At 44.9% G+C, this 23,352-nt stretch overlaps 1 protein-coding gene and 1 pseudogene across 1 annotated transcript in view; both read right to left on the bottom strand.

The window, feature by feature from the left end:
* SRCIN1 (SRC kinase signaling inhibitor 1) overlaps positions 1–23,352 on the bottom strand; it is a 150,960-nt gene that overhangs the window by 28,989 nt on the left and 98,619 nt on the right. Inside the window, exons 7-11 of the mRNA XM_066627851.1 lie at positions 22,872–22,964; positions 20,913–20,956; positions 19,561–19,739; positions 10,128–10,303; positions 3,606–3,736 (exon numbers count right to left, since the gene is read on the bottom strand). Coding sequence (XP_066483948.1) covers positions 3,606–3,736; positions 10,128–10,303; positions 19,561–19,739; positions 20,913–20,956; positions 22,872–22,964 — 623 coding nt within the window. The remainder of the gene's footprint in view (positions 1–3,605; positions 3,737–10,127; positions 10,304–19,560; positions 19,740–20,912; positions 20,957–22,871; positions 22,965–23,352) is intronic.
* Positions 19,271–19,389, bottom strand: LOC136654965 (5S ribosomal RNA; annotated as a pseudogene).

The following is a 23,352-nucleotide window of genomic DNA, read 5'->3' as shown; positions in this document are numbered from 1 at the left end:
CTTGCCTGCTCCAGTGCAGGTTTGGATTGTGCCCTTAAGAACACAAAAAAGTCCTGCTTTTAACAGGTTTAACTGCCAGTCCATATGGATAATCTAGGTCAGGGGTGCCCAAACCCCGGCCCAGGGACCATTTGCGGCCCTAGAGGCCTCTCAATGTGGCCCTCAGGGAGCCCCCAGTCTCCAATGAGCCTCTGGCCCTCCGGAGGTTTGTTGGAGCCCACACTGGCAACTGCTCTCAGCATGAGGGTGACTGTTTGACCTCTCGCGTGAGCTGTGGGATGAGAACTCCCTCCATTGCTTGCTGTTTCAAGTCTGTGAGGCAGCAGTGGCAGCAAAGGAAAGGCCAGCCTTGCTTTTTGCAAGGCCTTTTATAGGCCTTGAGCTATTGCAAGACCTTCATTCATTCATATAAGTTCATCTTTAATATATTCATTTATGTAAACATGTAAATTTATTCAAATTTTAAATGTAAATTAATTCTTTTTTTTTACCCAGCCCCCAACACAGTGTCAGAGAGATGATGTGGCCGTCCTGCCAAAAACTTAGGACACCCCTGATCTAGGTAGTTAAATGGGGACAAATGGGGGAAGCTTTCCTTTCCCTCAGTGCAGCCATTTTCAACCACTGTGCCATGGCACACTGGTGTGCCACAAACGGTCTTCAGGTGTGCCGTGGGAGTTTGGGGGAGGATCATTTATTAGTAGGGCCATTGCGGGATGTGAGCCCCCTACCAGCAGCATGGTGTGCCTTGTCAATGGTCAAAAAACTGATGGTGTGCCTTGACAATTTTAGAACCTTGTCAATGTGCCATGAGATGAAAAAGGTTGAAAATCGCTGCCTCAGTACGTGCTTATCACATGAGCAACAAAGGGAATCTACTCTGCATTAGATAACATAAATAAAAGCATGGATTGGAAACTTGAGGTGGGGGGGGAGAGTTCCTGTTCTGAATGAACTGATAGTAGAAGGGTGTCTTTCTGCCCCAGCATTTATCTGCCTACCTTGAATCTCTGAAAGAGAAAAGCCAGTGCTTTCATTTATGAAAATTCAATGCGCAATGGGAATGCTGCTGTGTGGTTTGAAGTGGAGAAACTCCTATCTCCAGGGTTTTGAATTTTGATGCTTGCTTAATGGCCTTAAGGGCTGGTGACCACTAGTTAGTAGGCACATTCCATTTACTTGGATGGAGATTGATGTAAACCATTTGTTTGCTTGAACACAGGCAGCAAGGGAAGGAGAACACTTGCAGCTGGTTGGCAAGAAGAGTGGGGAGGGGTGTCCTTCAAGAGTGTAATCTCGCTTTCGAAGAACTGGTCCTGCTTTGAAAAGAAGCGTGGACTTTCAATTTGCTTGATTTCCTTAGCTCAGTGTATTTATTTGCAAATAAACAGCTGTTATAAAAAGAAAATAAATCTGAAAAATGAGGCCGTCCTCTGGAATTTCCTATGCAAAGGTTAAAAAAAAAAACATATCTAAACTGACGGGAGGATTTCAATGATAAGAGATTGCAGGGACAAATAATGTCAGATGGAGAAGGAAGGGGGAGGAATGACAGAGAAGGGAAGGCCAAGAGCTAATCTCCACATGGAAGAAGGAAGCAAATGGGGGGGGGGGAGGAAGCATGACCTGTCATGTTAGATCAGCCGGAGTCCCCCATATGAGCTCAGACAGCGAGCAGCAGGGCAAACAGGGACACTGGCAGGCAAACAGAGTGCACAAGGTTTCTATGCACGTGTGTTTGCTTGAGCATGTCAGTTGCACGGATATTGGTGTCTCTATACCTGTTGTACAAGCAAGGAGGATTCTGCAAATATTCAGTGGAATTATACATAGCTCTTCTGGGAGCTGGAAAAAGAGGACCTGTGCGGTTTCAAACACTTGCTACGTTTCCCTGTGCCAGCGTACATGGTTCTAGTTTTATTTTTATTTTTTTTAAGTTGCTTTTTAAAAAAATATTGTTTTTACTTTCATATGGCACTTTTTGACTGTACAGTATTTTATTACGGAAAAGTAACTTAATATGTCTTCACTACTTTTAATAATAAGACCGTTATCATGAAGAGGGAACAGTACGGGCAAAATGAATTGGGTGGAAATTATGGGTGTCCATTGGATGCACATCATCACATGGCAATTATCCTGTTTCCAACCTACCAAATGGCAAGGGGAATGCCAACACTGCCCTGCTTTATGTGATTCCTATCAAGGACACAGAAGCTTGGTAAAATTTTCTCCATTGGCAGGATACAGAGGACAAAGTGATTATGAGGTCTCTCTCTCTCTCTCTCTCTCTCTCTCTCTCTCTCTCTCTTCTCAAGGTGCTGAAATTCATCCACCAATTAAAAAACAGAAGGCAAACCCAAAGAAGGACTTCATGCAAGGCGTAGGTCAGTGCCACAGCATGTTGTGATGCACCTTAGCATAAATTGCTTTGAACAAGGTTGACAGGTGGTCTATTGATTGATGGAGGATAAGTCTATAGTCAGCTGCTATTGGCTGCAGGAATTTGAAACCTCCAAAGACAGATTGCCTCTTATGACTGGATGCTGATGAAAAACAACAGGGGATGCCTGCTTCCATCATGCCTGCTTGTGAGCTTCCCAGGGCATCTGGATGGACACTGTCGGGCTCAGCCGACCTTTGGTCTGAGCCAGCATGATGAGTCATGTGCTCTTATGATTAATATCTTGGAAAAGCCCACTGTTCCCAGGGGCTTTTACAAACAGGCTGTTCATAGTCTGTGTGACCAAAAAACCACAGAGCCAGCACGGGCAGATGTCCCCTCAACATTCCCAATTCTAGAGAAATTAATCCGTCCAAGACAGGACTTTATTTCTTGAGTAAGGTGTTCAAAAGCTACTTTATTCTGAACATGGTACATTGGAGTTTTGGTGAAATTGGGAAATCATTGGAAATTTGCAAAGCACGGTGGTGGTGGCCGCAGCGGTAATAGCAGAAAAATCAGGGTGACCTGACACAATGGAGGACAGAGTGCCTATAACTTTAACCATTGTATAGAGGAGGGAAATTGGACAGGTGCAGCTATTTAAACCTTCCATATTGAACTGCACCTGCTCCCTCTTCTATTCAGTGGTTAAATTCCCTCTTCCCTCTTTAAATTCCCTTTTCTATTCAGTGGTTAAAGGTATAGGCATTCTATAATCCATTGTATCTGGTCACCCTGAGAAAGATAAAAGAAGTGGTGAAAATGCAATGGGTAAGAGAAACATGGCTGAAAGTCATGAAGGTGGGGTGCAGAACATGGAATCACAGGTTTATTGTTGTAATGTATCAATCCGTCAACAAGACAGGACTATTCACCCAGCAGTACCTCATGTGCAGATCAAAACAAAATGGTTCTTCTGTTCCCAGGATAGGAGAGGTGGATTTCTGCAGACACAGAGTCTGCATATGTCCCACATTCATCTCTGCAATAATCATGAGAATTGGAAACTTCCTTTTTTTAAAAAGGGAGGGGAGGAGGGCTGCAAATTTCACAAATGTAAATGCATGCCAAATTCTGCACAGGATTTCTGAACCATAGAACAAAGCAGGAGAAACCTATTTCCGACCCACTTATTTGAGCCCTCCCATCCCTCTCTCACCCTTCAGCTCCATCAAGGTATCTCCCAGCTGTTTAAGCACTAGAGACTTTTCCTCCAGTTCTTGAGTGGAAATAAGGCGGTGGTTGTGGGTCAAGTCTTTTTGGATCCTCTCCACTGACTTCTCCAGGTCGCTGCAGGAACACAGAGAAAGCATCAAACAGTTTAGAGAGAGGGTAATTATGTGGACCAAGGGGTTCCTCTCTCCAAAGAATGGAGGAATAAAGTATGGTATCTATGAACTTTATCACCTCTCACCTATTTATTTGTCACGTGTTATACTGCCCTTCCTCCAAGGAGCTCAAGATGCTACACATGGTTCCTTTGCTCCTTTTGTCCTTACAACAACCCTGTGAGGTGACCATGGAACCAAGTGCAGCATGGTGAGGCTGAGAGATGGTGGCTGGCCCAAGGTCACACAGGAAGCTTCATGGTTCAGCACTGAACCTGGATCTTCCAGGTCTAAATCCAACTCTCAAACCACTACACCATCCTGGTTCCCTAGACAAATGTATCTTTCTCCTCAGCTCTAACTTCCTGCTATAGGAAGCTGCCTTGTACTGAGTCAGACCATTGGTCCAACTAGGTTGCTACTGTCACCACAGCCTGGCAGCAGGTCCTCATGGTTTCAGGCAGGAGTTTTGTTTTCCTCCCACCCACTTCACTCAGAGATGCCAGGGATTGAACTTGGGTCTTTCTGCATGCAAAGCAGGTGCTTTACCACTATCTTCACACCTCTTCATAGCAAAATTTAAAAACTTCAGCTCAACTAAAGCAGCAGGCTTGTAATTAAACCAGCTTGTAAACAACTATTTGCCTGATTGTCTGTGGCAAGTCAGAATGTGTGATGTATGAGGAATATGTCTGAGTGTGGCCCAGTGGCGTCGCTAGGGGGGGTGTGAGGGGTGCGGACTGCACTAAGTGACATGCTGGGGGGTGACGCACCCTGGGGGGGGTGATGTGCTAAAATCGCGGCTTTAGGAGCTACCCCATCATGCCTTATGCCGTTGGATGTGGAATTACCAGTGGATTGCAATGCAAAAAACAGAATTGAAATCGTTCCTTTCCTTCAAAAGTTATGGCCAAAAAAAGGAAAGAAAAAATGCATAGAGCCCCGTGGAAAGTGAAAGTGAGCCATATCGCATGTTTACTCGTGAGTAGGCATACTTGCCATAGTCGATCGGAAAGGGCAGGCTGAGATGAATCCAACAACACCAGAATGGTCCTGATCCAATGAATGCAGCCCCCCAAAAACACCTGAGAAGGAGGTCCTATCCCAGTCTATTGAGCCCAAAACGAAGCCACGTGACCACATTTACTCGCGAGTAGGCAAACTTGCCTTAGTCTGTCAGAAAGGGCAGGCTGAGAGGACTCCAAGGACATCAGAATGGTCCTGATCCAATGAATGCAGCCCCCAGAAACACAAAAGGGAAAAGGAGGTCCCTCCCTCCCAGTTGCAGTCTATTGAGCCCTATGGAAAGCAAGCAGCCTCATGTTGCGTTTACTCGTGAGTAGGCAGATGTGCCTTGGCTGCTGGTCAGGCCAGGCAAAGCGGAATGTGAGGACACCAGAATGGTCCCAATCCGATGGAGATTGAGTGCAACAAATGCTCCAGAAGACAGCCTCCCCTCCCACTAAAAAGGACAAAAAAAGAGGCTTGAACTGGTAAGGGGTATGTTTTCTGTTTTGCATTTGCAAAGCCAGGTGGGTCTTTATCTTGATATGCCTGAAATAGAAGAACTTTAAACTGGGCACTGGGGAGGGCTGGAAATATCACTGATTCTTTTGGGGGGGGGGTGTTATTGCAGGCAGATGACAGAGTAAGCTCCATTGACCACTATGGGACTTACTTCAGAGTAGACATGCATAGGATTGGGCTCACAGGCTGCAATCCTACCCACACTTTCCTGAGAGTAAGCCCCATTGACCACAATAGGACTTACTTCAGAGTAGATTCACTTGGTGGAACAGGACTGGCTCCCCCTTATTTAATTATTTCTTTTATTTTAATTTAATTATCTATAATTATTTATTTTAATTTGCTTGATGATGTCACTTCTGGCCATGACATCACTTCCAATGTCCTGGACAGATTGTCATTCTAAAAAGTGGGTCCCAGTGCTAAAAGTTTGAGAACTGCTGCAATAAGGTGTTAGTAAGTTGACATGAGTGTGTGTGTGTGAGACTCTACAAGTTTTCAAAATCACTAAAATCAGAATCTGGAGGAATAATCCCATCATGTTATATATCAATCAATGCGCAATTTTATACAGAATGCAATGAATCAAACCACACTGAAATATCTGTGTTCTAACAAAAGGTACAGTCAAAAAAAAAGTGGGGGCGGGGCAATGGTACCTCACCACACCCACCACCTGGAGCGTTGCCCCGCCTACAGCATGGGGTGACTCGCAGGCCTCCTGCACTGGGTGACGCGAATCCTAGTGACGCCACTGGTGTGGCCCCTTCCAACAGAGTTAGGCATGCCTAAATCTACTGATGGATTTAACCCTAAATGAGTTTAAAGCCTGCTCAACTGTGTGTTGGATTGTGACCTATGTGAGTGTGTGAAGGGTGGGATCGAACAAATACATTAAACATCTCAAAAGAATCAGTACTGGGAAGAAATTGCCAGTCCAACTCTGGCTGTAATCTTGAGACGCAGAAAGAAATCGAGGAGGTTACCAAAATAGAAACTGTGGTAATAACGGGTGACTTCAGCTGCCCTTAAATTGATTGGGTAAATGTAAATTTCAGTCATGACATTTTTAGATACAATCAATGATTATGCCTTGGGACAGATAGCCATTGAACTGACATGAGGAGAAGTGACTCTTGATTTAATCCTGAAATGGCCCAGGAAGTCTGACATAGCTGTATTTAATTTCAAAAGCAGAGATTTCTCAAAAGTGAGGGGATTAGTTAAAAGGAAGCCAGAAAGTGCAGCTAGGAAGGTCAAATCCCTTCATAAATCTTGGCAGTTATTTAAAAACCATTACAATACAGGATCAAATAATATGCTTACTAAAGATCAGAAAAAAGCAACACACTCAAGTCGAAAGGTTGCCAGCAGGCTTAAAGGGCAGTACCCAGAAAGCTACAGAAAGGGAAGGCGACTTCCTGTGCAGAGCAATCCTAGCGAGTGAGTTCAGTCCCTTAAAAATGTGTTTAGGATTGGAGATGTCATTTCAGAGAAGCTAAATGAGCCCTTGGTTGTGGCATTCACTGTGAGAACTGTTGGTGTGCCAACACTTGTCCCCTCACACGTTTAACCTCACCAGTACGACACGGCATCTACAGGTGTAGCTGCCCAAGCTGCTACTCGGCTAGTTGCTAATACTCTGTACCTGAAAGCAGGTGGAAGTTGCTGGGGGAATAAGGGCCAATCCTAAACTGAGCCCTACCGCCAGTGCTGGGTGCTGTAAATGTGCCTTAAAGCATGTTTAGGGCACCCAGGGAGTAGGGAGCACTGGTACTGGGCCCATGTCAGTCAGGCACCAGGACCCAGAGCAGGCAGGAAGAGAAAGCACTGCCACCGGGGTAAGTACAACTGCTGGGTGGTGGTATGACTTTTAAGGGGTGGGAAAGGGTGGGGTGGGGGGAAGAACTGGGGCAGGAGGGGGTGGGATCGGCAGAACTCTGCTCCATTGTATCCTGAATTCTGTGTCGGGCCAAAAGGCCCAACGCAGGGTCTTTCAAGTCTGCACAGGTAAAATAGATAGCGCAGGCTTGAGAAGCTCATTTGTGGGGCTTGGAGCTTCCTCCAAGGTGACCTCTGGCTCCTTTCTGGAGCCCACTGGATACAGCAGTAGGCGCTTTACTGTGGAGCCACTGCTCTAGTGGGTGCTGGGAAGCTCAAGATTGGGCTGCCCAAGGGCAAAGAAAGGGCCTGTGGAGGGAGAGGCACTTCCGGTGTGAAGGGACAAGCCAGATGAAGAAGGGTGAGGGCTATCAGCAGGGCCTCTAATAGGAATTTTATCAGGGTATACTAAGTTTCTTTTTGGCCCCTTATTATTTCATATAACCACTGGATCATAATTTCTATGGATTATGAGACATAAACCGACATAGGCTTAAACAAAATGTGAACGCCAGCCTTCACACAATATACGCAAACATTTTCTGAGATCCCACAGGGGTCGGCTAAAGCTAAAGGACAAGGAACTTGCAAAGGAGCTGCCACCTCCAGAGTGTCTTCTGCTGCTCTTAGCTAATGAATCCCCTATGATGTCCTCCCGGGAAGGTGGTGACAGATGCGCACAACTTAATGTGTTCTGGGGACACCATTTCTCAAACAGATGTGACAAGGGATGACATTTTAACACTAATTAATACATGGCACAATACACAGCATTAATACATGGCACAATCCCACTGCCTATACAGAGAAGGAAGAGTGTGGGAGGCAAGATGCCCTGCATTGCACCAGGCCATGGCACAGCAACCCAAGACCTTCTGTTTTTTCCCCCACAGTCGCACATAGTACTGCAGGCCCAACCTGCACATATGGCTGATGGGAGAGGAAGCCTATACCATGTATTGGGTGGGGCTATACCACTTGCTGCCTCAGAAGGAGAAGCTGGCTCCTGTTGAACTGCATAGGAGCAGTGAGGAAGCTTCACTGTTCCCACTTCTTCCCCTACCACTCACTGATGTGGGCTTCTGCTGGGGCAGGGTTACCTGGACCATTCAGCTGCTGCTGAGCTGCAGAAATGGGAGGGTGTTTGTATTACATCGCCCACCCCCCAATCCTACTCATTTTCATATTTGTTCTTCCCCAACATTGTCTCTAACCCAGACAGGTCCTTAGTCTTCACTACCTCATCAGGGAGACTATTCTGCGAGAGTATTCTGGAACCCTTCTTTGGATTTCTAACCTAAGTGATTACATCTGTGCCATTAATTCTACCCATCTTCTTCAACCAAAATTGCACTCCTCCTTTTTTTTTATGTTACCTCCCCTCATTGATATATCAATAATATGTTCTCCTTTTTGCAGTCAAAAAGCATTGTTCTGGCACGAAGATCTTTTACCCTGAAATATGACACTTATTTCTGTTTGCTTTTATATTAGGAATTTCTTATCATGACGCTTTTCATAAGGCTGAGATGAAAGTCATCAAGTGGATTGGGAGTGGGGAAGACACAGCACCAGTGACTCATCTTTTTTTTTCCATTACTCTTGCCAATGTTGCAGTAGGTGGTAGGAGCATTCCTCCCAGTAGTCTGTCGCTGGGGTTTTACCCCAGAATCCCTTCTGAGCAATGCTACCAGTATTGCTTAGAGGAGGGTTGGGAGATGGGGGGGGGGGGGGAAGGAAATACAATGACATCCAAGAGGTGTGCATCTGCCACCATTGGAACATTTCATGCTTGCCTCCACGACCATCTTTTGTTGCCCACTGAAGACTATTGTTGAAATGATCCCACCACTTTTGCAGCCAGAGAATAGGGCTGTGAAACTTGGAGGAAGGCCAGCCACAGCATTTTCCGCCGTTTGGGATCTAGAAGATGGGCAAACATGAATAAATTGCACCTTTCTAGCGGCTCAAGACCAAAATCTTGGAAATTCAGTGCCCCTCCCAATATTTTTTTAAAAAAAGGATTTCCAATGTACAGGTGGGACGTCAGTGTCCAGTGATTTGGTATCTACTGATTTGACTCAACACAGATACTGAGGTCCACCTTCAAATGTCTTGTAACAAGGGAAAAAAGCACCAAAATCCCATTTCCTAACTTCGTGCTGTTAAATAAATATAATTTCATTCTATTAGATCTCATTATTCACCCCATCTAGTGGCTGAATGCAGTATAGTGCCTAACCCAATGCATTCTGGGGTGACAACAGAAGAGCAAAAATCCTGCAAGTGGTCTTTAAAGCTATTTTTCCACTGATTTGGTATCCACTGATTTTTTTTTATCCACTGAGGATTCCAAATCGGATTCAGAAATCCAGTGGATAACAAGGCACAACCTCTATGTGTATTACCAGCCTGACAGAACGTGAAGTGCAGCAAGGTAACACAAGACTACCTTATATTATTAATATTTGTTTTGCTTGCCACAGCCATAACAGAATGTTGACAGGATTAAAACAGTACTTAAAAAAAAAAAGCCCTATATCCCTTCTCTGCCACTTTACACTTTTTACTTTGGGAATGTGGCATTATGGTGTTCAGTGGGACAAGGGCACTTATAACACTTCTGAATTCAACCTGCTAATCTATCCGCCCTAGCTATGATTGGGTCGACCCCTTCCAGAATTGCCTACACCAGCAGCCATTCTGCCAGTCTTTAAAATGTCATTACAAAACAGTGTGAAAGGATGCTGATCTTCCTCTTCCCTAACCATTCCCTTTTTTACTTTTGTATTCCTTGCTCCCTGCAGCAGCCAGCAGAAGGGCTCATGGAGAAAAGTGTCCCACAGCCAGTGTGGAACGCTTTTCTCCATATGCCCTTCTGCTGGTTGCTCAGCTGAAGGCCCCTGCCCTGGACAAAATGTAACCGGGTGATCTAAAATCCTCACTTTAGCTGCTGGGTTATGAGCTCTTCCTCATTGAGGTAGCGAAGGCGCTCTTCCTCCACCAAAGTGCGCTGGCGCTGCAAGGGGTCCTCTTGTTTGCGCATCGTGTCAGTCACTCGCACACTGATCTCGGTCTCAGTTCGCCGCAGCATGGTCTTCACTGTCTCCTGGTTTTGCAGCTGAAAGGACAAGTCAGAGGAAGGTGAAGAAGCTGAAATGATGCAGAAAGACAAGCTCAAGGGCACTAAGGCCATAAGGCACCAGTCACCCACAGAGAGAGGTGCAGGTAGGATGGAAAAGGAAAGGATTCATCCACTCTTTTCTGGAGGACACCTGAGGATGCCCTGAGTCATTAGTGGATTCAGAGCACAGTTAATCTGTTACTGACAGAAACTGGTTACAACCTGTTCACTGCAATGTGTGCAATTTTCATTTTAATGTATAGGTTCACATGAAATGCACATCCCCTAACACCCGAGAAGGAAGTTCTCCCGCCAAGCTGACGAATGTATTGAACCCTATGGAAAGCAAAACTAAATGACACAGTCACGTTTACCCGTGAGTAAGCAACTGTGCCTTGTCTCGTGGTCAGGTCAGGCAAAAATGAATGCAAGGTCACCAGAATGGTCCTGATCTGATGAATGTGGAGCTCAACAAATGCTCCAGAAGGCAAGCCCCCCCATAAAAAGAATAAAATAGAGGCTTGAGCTGGTAGGGTGAATTTTTTTCCTTTTTTAGACTTGTAAAGCTAGGTAGGTCCAAACAGCGATATGATTAAAATCTAAGAACCTAAATTGAACTGGGCACTGGGTAGGGCTGAAAATCTTACTGATTTTTTTTTTTTTTTGGGTGGATGTGGTGTTATTGCAGGTATGTTGCAGAGAAAATTCACTTGGTGGAACAGGGCTAGCTTCCCCTTATTTAATTATTTGTTTTACTTTAGTTTAATTATTTCTAATTATTTGATGGTGTCACTTCCAGCCAGGACATCACTTCCAGTGGGTCCCGATGCTAAAAGTTAGAGAAGCACTGTACTAGAGTATATAGAAGGTAATAGACTTGTGGGGCCCATGGAGAACTGTGGATAAGTAATACTGTGGATACCAGATCTGCTGGTGGGGGGGGGGTGCCTGTATATCTCTGAATACCAGTTGCAGACATGCAATGATGGAAAAACAGTATGCCTCTCCTGCTTGTGGGCTACCCACAAGCAGTTGGGCCAGTATGGAAAACAAGATGCTGGACAAGATGGGCCTTTGGACTGATCTAGTAGGACTTATGTCCTTATAATAACTTTTTAAAAATGATTTTTTTTTTCTTCAAAAGGCACGTGTCCCAGTGCTAAACCTGGTACTAAATGAGAGATATCTCATTAGCTATTTCAGAGAAATTCCTATGGATCGGTATCTGGTGAATTGCTGCCTGGACTAAAGATTCTGTAGGATTATTTCTTCTACTTGGACCCATTAACATTCATACCTTTAGTTTAATTTTTTTAAAGATCATTAGAATGAAATTATTTGTGCACATGCATACATATACTCGTTCACAGAACAGAAGTCCTTCTTTGCCTTGGCCTCAGGCACACCCTCTGTTGGGTGCAGCACTCTTAATATAAGATCTCAGGATCCCAGGACTCACCTGAGTGAAGCATTTCATACATGATTGACACTGATAGAAAAAGGCGGTTAAGAGACTGGACATGGCAGGTTTTCCTCAGTTCAGAGGCATCGGGGGAAGACGAGGGATTGCGAGCCATTTGCCTTTGCAACCCTCTGCACCCATTCACCAGTTTCCAGCTTCCAGCAAGCTGTCACTTGTAATTATCTCTGGAGCTAAGCAACTCAGAGGAAACACGGGCACCTCCCGCGGTTGGGGACGGCAAGATCAGATTGCTGGCTCTGGATATGCAGTTGCCATCTGGTCTTTTGCTTGGTGCCAAGTGCTCCAAAATGATATTGCCCATCAGTGCAAGAGGGTTTGCATTGGTGAGCAATGATGCTAATGAGAATAAAAGCCAATGGTGGAGAAAAGGGAGAAGCGGAGATTGAGAGTGCAGAGAGAGCAGGGTTGCTTGCCGGGGTGGGGTGGGGGAATTCGCTTGCTTTTCCATAAATGCATGAACAAGGTCTGCTGCAGCAAGAAGCAAGTGAGAATCATTAGGTATGATCTCTTAGCCCAAACCCAATCAAAGCTTCAGTACAAGTAACTAAATTTGCTTGCACCTATCTGCCATGTTCAGGTCACTTTCCTCCTCTCTAACATACCCATGCACCCTGATGCCTACTTTTAAATGATAAACTCTTTGGGGCAGCTCTTTTTATTTATTTATTTATTTGCTTTCCTCTTTTAAAGATTTTGATTCTGACTTTCTCCCATCCAATTCAAAGCAGCTCACAACGAAAATTTAAAAATAACAATAGCAAGCTTAAAAAAAAGTTAAAGCACAGTAGCAGCAAACACTCAGCAATTCAATCAACAATTAAAAGAAAAATACACAGGGCAGCAGGCAACACAGCACAGGGGATTGGAGAAACCTTCCGGGGGGGGGGAACACCTTCAGGCTTCTCCAAAATATTGGTAGAGAAGGAGTTAGACACTTCTCATGGGAGAGGGAATTCCATAAGGAGGGGGCCATCAATAAGACAGTCCTCTCCTTTTGCCGATGTTACTATGTAAAGGGGCAGGAGCTGTGCCTTGCTCAAAGAAGCTAAGTGGGAGCAACCCTGGTTGCAATTTGGATGGGAGATGGTTATAGCTGATAAAAGCTGTTGTGAGAGAGCAGAGCCATGAGGAGTCACTGTTGAACACCTGCTGTGAGAGAGCAAGGAGTCAACTGTGATGAGCTGCAGAGAGGTGGAAGTCAAGTGCCATGAATGAATGACACCTGGCTGATTTGAGGTTGCTTCTGCTGGAAACTCAGACAGCACGTGTTGACAAAAGAACGATGACCATACAGGAAGAAAAACATCAGGATGTGATGAGTTCTATGAGTTTCTCATATAGAACATGTCAGTAGAACATATAGAACATTAATTGTAAAAACTGCACTTGTAAAAATGGGGTTTGGTGATACCCTTGGATCTGTAAGACTCTCACTCATTGTGAGAGTTGGTGAGAGAAATACTGCATTATTTATAGAGACAGACCAGGGACAGACTGCACTTGCTCCCAGTGTGGAAGGGATTGTCACTCCCGAATCGGCCTTTTCAGCCACACTAGACGCTGTTCCAGAACCACCTTTCAGAGCACGATACCAGAGTCTTTCGAGACTGAAGGTTGCCAACACACAATAATACAGGTGGAGCCTGTTTAACTGTGGGAGTACTGTTCCCAGACCCCCTGCAGATACAGTTTTTGAAGTCCACCTGGTGAAAGCCAGCGTCTGGAAGGGCCCACTAAGCTCAGCTGAGGGACTAGCTTGCCGGGGGTGGAGCCTCCAAGTCTGCTGACCTGCTGGGGACTGACTGACCGATTGTTCTCCTCCTCCTCGTTGGCAGGTGTGTGCTATTTCACCGCAGGGCTTGCCAGAGGCGCGAGCCTTTGGCATGGGTCGAAGGGCCGAAGGGCTCTCTGCCCGTGGCTCTTAGCCCAGGGGCTCGTGCCACTCTTCCCAGTCTCTGACAAGGCTCCCAAGATGGTCAGCAGCTGTCTCCTGAGTTCCCCTCATCACTTCGCATCCAAGGAAGATGACTGCCAGCTAACATTTCCACAATAATACAGTGTCTTTATGCTCCCCCAGTTTGCAATCGTTAGGACGTGGGTCTCCACAATTTTTACATCCTTTTTCAACAACAATTCCTTAATCAAGGTACCGCTGCTTTTATTGACCTTTAAGTCCTATGGACTGAGGACTTTAGATTTAATTATTTATAGTTCTTGTGGCATACGCCAGATTCAGCAAGTTATTTCTCCAATTGGAAACAAAGAGAAAAATTATTATGGGATGGAAAAAGTCTCACTCCCTTGAGGGTGTGGCGGGAGAAAAGTTATCTCCGGCAACTAAGCAATCCAAGATTGAAGATTTTTTTTTGCCTTAACAAAGATGCCATAAAAGGAGCAGAGCAATCCAGATTATTTGGAGGTTGTGTGTGCAAATGAGAGCCCTTTAAGGCAACCCTCTCCTAAAGTTACACAGGAGGGTAGCTGCTTATTATGTGCGAGAAATGCTAATAATCTGAAGGGAAATATGGATATTGAATTCTTAATCAACCAGAATTTCCTCATGGCTGAGACACTTCAAGCAATATCTACTCAGCTTGACTGCATCACCAATCCGCTTCAGGACAGGGACAAAAATTTACAGCCAGAGAATCAGGTGAATGCCCAGACAAGTAGTAGGGAGACTGAATTTATAAATAGAAGAGTTACCCTACGACACAGCCTGGCGGTCATTTTACACAGACAACCTTTGAGAAAGATTCTGTTGCCCTTAAGCTGGATATAAACAGTTTAGTTATTAATATCTCCCCTTTTCGGGGGAGACGTACAGACTGGTCCTCCAAATGGAAGGCCAGGCAGCATCTTGCGTTCCTTCTCAGGAAGACCCCTGCTGCGATAGATCTTTATAAGCTGGAACGGTTGCCCAACTTGAGACATCAGGAGCGTTTTCTTCTTCATTTTTGGACAACTAATATCCCAAGGCAGCTTCTTGCACAGGCCTCTGAGTTATCCGGCTTTGGGATTAAGGTGCATCGTCACTTTAGAGATTCTGTATTACATAAACTTGAGCTAACCTCTGTGAAGCAAGGTGAGAGTGCCAAGGGGGCTATTAAAGCTCAGAAGGGGATCCCTGTGGTGAATCATGAAGCATCAAGTCTATTAGATCAACCTACGCCAACAGATCTGCCCACACCAATGGCATCAACTAACGTAAAATCAGTAAGCTCCCCTATTGTCTTGAGCCAGACATCCCCCTTAATCCATAGCGAACAATTAGAACAATCACAGAGGAGTGTCTCCACACCTGGCCTGTCAGAAGATGAGATGGATGCCAAGCTCCTGTCTTCATTTGGACATTTGCCTTCTAATAATAATAATAACTAAATGAACAAGATGTTATGATTACAAGACTAGAATCTTTGGTTTGTGCCTTGAAAGATATTAAACAGTTATCTATTGCCAATGCCCTTCCAGCTGTCTCCAGATTCTCTGGCCAAAACTTGTCAGAGGTGATTCCAAAGAACAAGGGTCTGCCCTCCTCAAAGAGGCCCTGTCACCCACTAGAACCAACAGTTATAGTTAAAAGGGGCTTCTTTGTGGTCCAATGTGAGTGTTCCTATGGACAACCTTGGTCTAGGTGCAATAACTGCAGACTGTAATTCAAACCAGCAGTCAGCTGAGGCAGGCTTGGCCTGACTACACATGGATAAGCCTGCGCTGGACTGAATGAAACTTTTGTTAATTGCTTCTTGGAACATTGCAGGCTGGACCCGCTGTAAAAGCCAGGATGTTTCTTTTTTTCATCGGAACTACGACATACTTTTGCTTCAAGAAACATGGACAGATAAAGAGGGCTGATGGTTACCATTCTTTTAGTGTTGGGGCTACTCTGGGGGTAGGGCCAGGGAGGTTGAAGGGTGGTTTGGGGAGTGATAACATCCCTCCTGAATTGATTAAAAACTTTGTGGATTGGTGGGCTCCATTTTTAGCCTCTTTATTTACCATAATTGATTCCACAGGATGCATTCCTGATGGCTGGGGGCAGGCTGTCATAGTCCCGATTTTCAAGAAGGGTAAGAGGGAGGACCCTGCCAACTACCGCCCGATAAGCTTGCTGAGTATTATCAGCAAGCTTTACACTGGCCATCTTCTAGAGAAGCTTAAATGTTGGACTGATGAAGAAAACCTAATTGCAGAGGAACAGGCTGGTTTCAGGGAGGGCAGGGCCACAAATGGACACGCTATAATCATGCAGCATCTGATGGAGAAATATTCTGGTTCCCTCTATGCAGCATTCATTGATTTAAAATCTGCTTTTGACTCTATACTAGAGTCAAACTGTGGGAGAAGCTGGAGGGTTTGTCCACTGATTGCAGATTATTATTTCTAATCCGTGCTTTATATTCCAACACATCACTTAAGGTAAGATGTTCCAGGTATGGACATCTCTCAAATGCTATTTCAACTTATAAGGGTGTAAAGCAGGGTTGTGTTCTTGCCCCCCTTTTATTTAACATCTATATAAATGGCTTGGTGGACCACCTGAGCTCTCCCACCTGAGCTCTTCCATCCTCCAGCTTTAGCTAACCGTAAGATATCTGTCCTACTGTACGCGGATGATACAGTTATCCTTTCAAGGACCCCAGTGGGACTTAGAAGGGCCCTTAATAGTTTTAGTCTTTTCTGTGAAGAAAACCAGCTGGTCATTAATTACCAGAAAACCAAGATTATATCCTTTGGCAAGAGACCTGAGTGCAGGCCCTGGAGTATTAATGGCCATAAGACAGAGCAGGTGAGTTCCTATAAATATTTGGGTGTAATGCTGCACTCCACTGGAACTAGAACCGCTCATCACGAATCTGTGGCTGCAGCTGGCCACAAGTCTGCAAGTGCAATAACCAAGTTCTTTCATGTTAAAGGTGGCCATTAGATTATATCTTGCAAAGGTCTTGCCCCAACTTTTGTATGGAATAATTCTTGGTCCCTCCTCTTCTTCCTTTGTCTCACTTGAACATGTCCAATCCAAATTTTTAAGATCTATATTTCAAGTGTCCAGCTATGTGTCTAATGCAAGCTTACGTCTTGATTAAAGGTCAAGGCCAGGATTGCCTTAGCATCCATTTATTTGTGGCTCAATCTAAATTTTAACACCCAAGGCCTAACATCTTTGGTTTTAATTGATAATTTTCAATCTACCTGGCTCAAGGCGGTACACACGAAGCTGAAATACTTGAGGTTTTCACCAGAGATTGTTCTGGCAATGGATTTGATTCAGGCAAGAGTGACTATAAAACAGAGACTGGGGGACATCGAACTACAAGAAGATGTTAGCAGGTCTCCAGATTTTCTTGCCTCTGACGACACAAGGTATATAGCTGCCCCGACCACTTATCTTTCATTATTAGAGCTTCCTGGACAGAGGAGAGCTTTCTTCCTAGCTAGGTGGAGAGCTCTTCCTTCGGCATTTGTCGAGGGCTGTCTCAGAAAGATCCCCATCTCTGAAAGACTGTGTCCCTGTGGTTCAGGGGAGGTTGAGACACTTGAACATGTCATGTTCTGTTGCCCATTTTATCAGGGGATCCGAGATAAGTTTATTATTCCCCTGAGCAGAAAATTCTTGGGCGTGTCACAAACAGAAATGGCCAAGAAACTACTTTCAGGGGCTAATTCTCAGCTTTTAAGACCAACTGCAAGTTTTTTGGCTGCTGCTTACAAAACCCAGGAGGGCATTATTAATAATGAAAGGAAATTTTAATTGCTACTCCCTCTTATTTGATGGCTATTTTATTGTATTTTAATGCTGCATTTTAATGCTGAATGTATTTTAATGTTGAAATCTTAAATTCTGCCTGTTGCAGGGCGGTATTGTGTGTTTGTTTTTGCTGGTCTTTGACCGTAACAATAAATATCTATCTAAGTCCACCTGAGCTTCAAAGGCGACAGGAACCTTGCTCCAGTCACCTCCAGAGCCATTCTGTAGAGGCCGTGCCTGGCTTTTACGGGCCTCAGAACGGCCTCCAGAAGGGTACTTTCAGTCAAAAACCGGCCAAAAGTGCCCTTCTAGGATCTCTGGAGATGTTTCTGCATCCCTTTAAGTCCATGCGTGGTCTCTACAGGCCTCAGAAGAGCCTCCAGAGGTGACTGGAGCACTGCCCCATGGATATAAAATCCGTGGATAAGTAGACCCTACCTGTAATAATATTAATAAAGCATCATATAAACACTGATGACACAAAAACAGAGAAAAAAAGTATGGGCTGTAAGTTCTTATATGAGGGAGAGCCAAAACTGGAGGAAGAAAGGAATGGAAGCCATGCAGAGGGTCTGAAAACCAGGTGGAGTGAACCAGGCCACCTTCAGTTCAAGAACTATGGGAAGCAGTTACTTTTTAATGCTGAAACAAAATGTCTTTCCATTTCACATCCAGATTGCAGATGGGGCGGGGGATTTCTGGAGGTGGGGGGAGTGATTTGGGGGCACTGAAACTGATTTGGCAGCAGTGTTTCTTTTGGTGGCTGCAAACTGACTTAAGCCACTGTTACCCTAGACTGCCACTTGGGAGGATTCTAGGTCATCATGTCTTGTCTTTTTGAGAGGCATTCTGGAGTAGGGGAAAAATGGCAGCTACCAGTTGCTGGCAGCCAGGAGGAACACAGTAGCTGACACTGCGAAATAGTGGCAAAGGTAAAAAGGCAGCAACAAAGGAGGCTACTCACTCTGGATCCCACACCCCCAATTAAATCAAAAGTTCTCCTTAGAGAACTTGCAGCCTAGCCTTAGAGCACAATCCTATGCATGTCTGCTATGTACTATGTTCAATAGGGCTTACTCCCAGGAAAGCGGGAACCGAATTGCAGCCTTAGTTCCAGAAGAAAGAAAATCACCAAGCAAATGCCTATTCATTCAATTCCTTCTAAAATTTAGCCAGGGACCCTTTTCAGTTTACAACAGAAACAGGCTCCAGCACAAGACTGTGTACTTCGAGTTTCAAATAATGAAAGTTCTAAACCCAAACAATCTGACAAATCTGAACTCTAAGATCTGCACATAATAGGCAATTCAAGCCATTTGCATCACTTCTCCTCTGTTGCTTAATTTATTCTAAATTTAGCAAGCCATGGAGCAGGACAAGGAGCCATGTAACTGCTACAAGGAGCCCCAGCTGCTGTGATTCAGCTTCTCCAGCATCCACCTGGCTTCCGAGATTTTGGCAGATATTACTAGGGTAGCAGATACAGAGAGGGGGCAGCATGCCTATATCTTTAACCATTGTATAGAAAAGGGAATTTTGGCAGGTGCAGATCAACGTGGAAGGGATGAAAAAGGTACACCTGCCAAAATTCCCTTTCTTATACAGGTTTGGTTGGCAACCTTCAGTCTCAAAAGGCTATGGTTTAAGCCTACAGCACCCAGTATTTCCAGGCGGTCTCCCATCCAAGTACTAACCAGGCCTGACCCTGCTTAGCTTCCGAGATCATGGTATAAGCCTACACCACCCGGTATTCCCAGGCGGTCTCCCATCCAAGTACTAACCAGGCCTGACCCTGCTTAGCTTCCGAGATCAGACGAGATTGGGCATGTGCAGGGTAACAGTTGCAATGGTTAAAGGTATAGGCACTCTGTCCCACTTTGCCTCTGATAACCCTAGGTATTACCCACATGCTTCTCAGCAAATCATTCCAAACATGAGGGTCAGAAACCTGCTCTTTTCAAAATGGAAACCAGCAATTCTCAAGAAGGTGGCATATGCACGGCCCTGCTCTGACCCGTTTACCTGCAGTTTCTTGAGTTGCTGTAGCTGATTGCGGAGGTCACTGGCATTCTGCTGAAGGTCATGAAGATGCAGCTGCATGTGCAAACGTGTGATTGCAGTGGGCTGCCCAGCCGGTGTGCCAGTAGTAGATGGGGGTGGAGGGCCAGGAACAGGGGTCCCCACACCGCTTCTGCTGGGGGCTGAAAGAAGGACAAGAGAAGACATCCATCAAGAAGCATGACCAAGGAGAGCTGTCAATTTTTACAGGACATTCAGGCTACATCTAAGTTTAAGCTGTCTCTATATTTATAAAACAATCAGCAATCCATGGAAATATGGATCCTATGCTGACCTATGTTGGATCCTATGTTGACCCGTATTGCTACTGCTTGGTTCTGTCACATCTTCATTTGGAGATGGTGCCTACCATGTTAAAAATTCAGTTGTTTAGGGTTGAGTTGAAACACACACCATCTTCTGCCACTTTGTTTGCTGGGTGAAAAAGTACTGCCTTTTAGAACCACTGCTCTTATTCTAAATTTGCTTCATGAAGATGCCAGGTAGCCAATTAGACTTGTCTCCATAACAATTTCATGAAGTCAATTCAGAGAAGCGGTAGGCAGCACTGCCCTTGCTCAATTTTACTTTCTGGCCACAACACTACTACTGGCCACATCACTACTCATTGACATCTGGCTATGTGGTAATATCAAGAAGTAAAACAGAGTGAGGGAAGACCTTCATACCTTCACTCTAGTAAAGTCCCCCCCAAAAGAAATGATACCAGAAAGAGAGGAATATGACTGCTGCCATCATACGGACTAGGAACAGGCAATAAAGGAAGGGAGAACAAGACTGGAGGGGGTTTTATTGATAACTTTAATCTCCCCTATCCCAACCTGCCCCTCCAATAAAAAAAATATTTTTTAGCACTTTGGCTCAGCTCTACCTCTGACAAGAAAGCATACAGCCAATGCACCTCCTCCTCTATAACTGATATCTCTGCCTATCCTCCTCTTCTACCTGCTTTACCAAGTAGGATTCTAATTTAGCACCACAGAAGACAGGAAAAGAGACAAAGGGCCTAATTCTATCCAGCTTTCCAGCACTGATACAACCATGCCACATCTGTTCCCTTACCTTAGGGCTGCATCTGCAGTACTTATAACAGCCCACCTGTAGCTACACCACTGGACCAGAAGCAAGCCTATGAATCTTGTTTTGTTCTGAATGCAATCAAGTTCAGAAAAAAACAGAGGAAGAGGGCAAGTCCCAGTATCACCTCCATGAGAAAGGATACACTTGAGAGCCTAAAATAAACCCTGTCTTGTGATAAGCAGCCTAGGGGATGTCAACACAAGATGGTCACTTACGGGCTGATGGAGGTGTTCCTCCATTGGTCCCTTCTGTCCTTTCACTGCAACAAAAACCGAGAATTAGACATTGAAAAGACATTTCTTGTGCCACTGTGATGTGGGGGCGGGGGGGAGTGTCAAAAATGGAAGAAGAGATGTTGGTCTGCTTGGAAGAGATGTCTAATACAAATATCCTCGTAAGCAGAAGAGTCTGTTCACAAGATGGTTTTTCACACTCAGCATCAGGTGAGCTTGTGGAACTTGTTGCCACAAAAAGACACATTCAAAAAAATTATATACGTAAAAAAAAAGCCAGGCTGGATCAGGCCAAAAGCCCATCTAGTCCAGCTTCCCATATTTCACAGTGGCCCACTGGATGCCTCGGGGAGCCCATAAAACAGGAGACCTGCATCCTGGTGCCCTCCTCCACATGGTATATCTTGCATATACCTTTAGAGGTTTGTTTGCAGAGCGCACAAGGCAGGGCCTTCTCCATGGTGACGCCCATGCTCCAGAACTCTCCTCTTGAGAGATTTGCGGAGCTCAATCCCTCCTTGCCTTCCAGTAACTAGCAAAGATGATGCTAATCCACTGCTCGTTTAGAGCTGGCTGATGTTGGGTGACCTCTGGGTTGTGGTTTTTATTACTGTGTTTATGGTTCTATGATTGTGTTTTCCTGTTCTGAATCTGTTTCAAAGTGTGGTTTATTGCTGTTGGGGTTTTTTTGTCTGCAATATGCAATGAGCTACTTTGGGGCTTCTTTTAGCAAAAAGTGGCGTACAAATGAACAAATAAACCACGGGCGACCAACCTTTCAACTTCAGGGCTTCTGGACCTTTATTAAATGTGTAGATGAGGAAATTTCAGCAGGTGCAGCTTGTCATCTGACATACGTTAAAGGTTCAGGAGCCCTAAAGTTGAAAGATTGGCCACCCCTGAAATAAACAAACCCCACCAAAATCAATACATACTGTCAAAAAAGATAGTCCTGCCACGGCCTGAACATTTACATCAACCATAAGAATAGCATAGGGAAGTATTGGAGTAGCTCTCCAGAGATATCCTCTTCATTAGCATGCCATTTGGGGTACAAAAAGGAGCTCATCTATTTCAAGCTCAAAAATTATTTATTCCAGCTTGGGATATTTCTTTTCTAAATAATTTCAGAAGCGAGAAGTTGAGCTCTTCTTGCACTTGAAATGGGTGAAATGGGTGTTTCTGGATATGGATTTTGAAAATCTGCAGAGGAGCAGTTGGCCATAGTAAAAAGGAGGGACTGCACAGAACAAAATGATGCAACTAAAGGGGCCAGATGAAGTGGATTCCATGCTTAGCTGATGGCTCCGTTTGCAGTAATGAGGATTGTGCAAATGAGAGGGGAACTGTGTAGAGCAGAAGTTTTCAACCTTTCTCATCTCATACCACATTGACAAAGCGCTAAAATTGTCAAGGCACACTGCCAATTTTTGACAATTTGCAAGGCACATCATGTTGCTGGCAGGGGCCATACATTCCCAATAGGCCCTATTAATAAATGGCTCTCCCCCCAAACTCCTGCAGCACACCTGTGCAGCATTTGCGGCACACCAATGTGCCACAACACACTGGTTGAAAATTGCTGGTGTAGAGGGACAGGAATTCTTCTATGGTGTGTTTTTGTCCAGCACTGGCGATTCTGCTTTACAGGAAACTCAACTGATCTATCATTTTAGGGGCCTGGCCTCTGTCAGCCAGGTGGCAGAGTCAGCCTCCTCCTGCCAACTGAGCAACACTTTTCCCCAGGTGCATAAGAATGCAGACTCAGAAGACATTTGCTGAAATTGAACCTGTAGGCTGATACCAAGACTCTGATTTGCACAGGGGATGGTCCAATCTGCAGGCAACTCTGCCACCACTGACATCCCTAGGGAAAAAGTCACAGAAATTTGTAAAAAAAAATAAAAATAAAAAACAAAAGCAAAAAAAAACCCTGCTTACCTGGGAGTTTCTGAGTCAGAGCTTCGCATCAATGCGCTCTGCACCAACCCTGTGAGACTGGCAATCTGTTTTTCCATGGCTTCCATGCGCTCCCTTGACAAAGAAAGGACAGTGGATCTAGTGAGAACTAATAGTGTTGTTTTTGACAAAGTGTTGTTTTTTTTACTTTGTTACCTTTGGTTGCTTCTAAATAAAGCACTGCCTGACCACAGATGACACATAGTATACGGTTCTTCCCTCTTCCCTCTCTGTGGGTGGACATAATAATTTTGTTGTTGTTAAACTCAGGGGTGTCAAACTCATTTCACGCAGCAGGCCAAATGGCACTTGCGGAGGGCCAGAAGTGATGTCATTAACCAGGTGATGCCTAGAAATAAGCACTTCTTTCTCACTTAGGAACACATTAGCTGCAAATGCCAGCAGATAAAATAGGCAAGACCTGATCATATTTTCAAGTGGCAGGAGTGTCCAATCACAATGT

The sequence above is a fragment of the Tiliqua scincoides genome, chromosome 5 (assembly GCF_035046505.1).
Source record: "Tiliqua scincoides isolate rTilSci1 chromosome 5, rTilSci1.hap2, whole genome shotgun sequence".
NCBI classification, from domain to species: Eukaryota; Metazoa; Chordata; class Lepidosauria; order Squamata; family Scincidae; genus Tiliqua; species Tiliqua scincoides.
The sequence above is the reverse complement of the archived record's forward strand: the minus strand, read 5'-3'. Positions and strand labels throughout refer to the sequence as shown.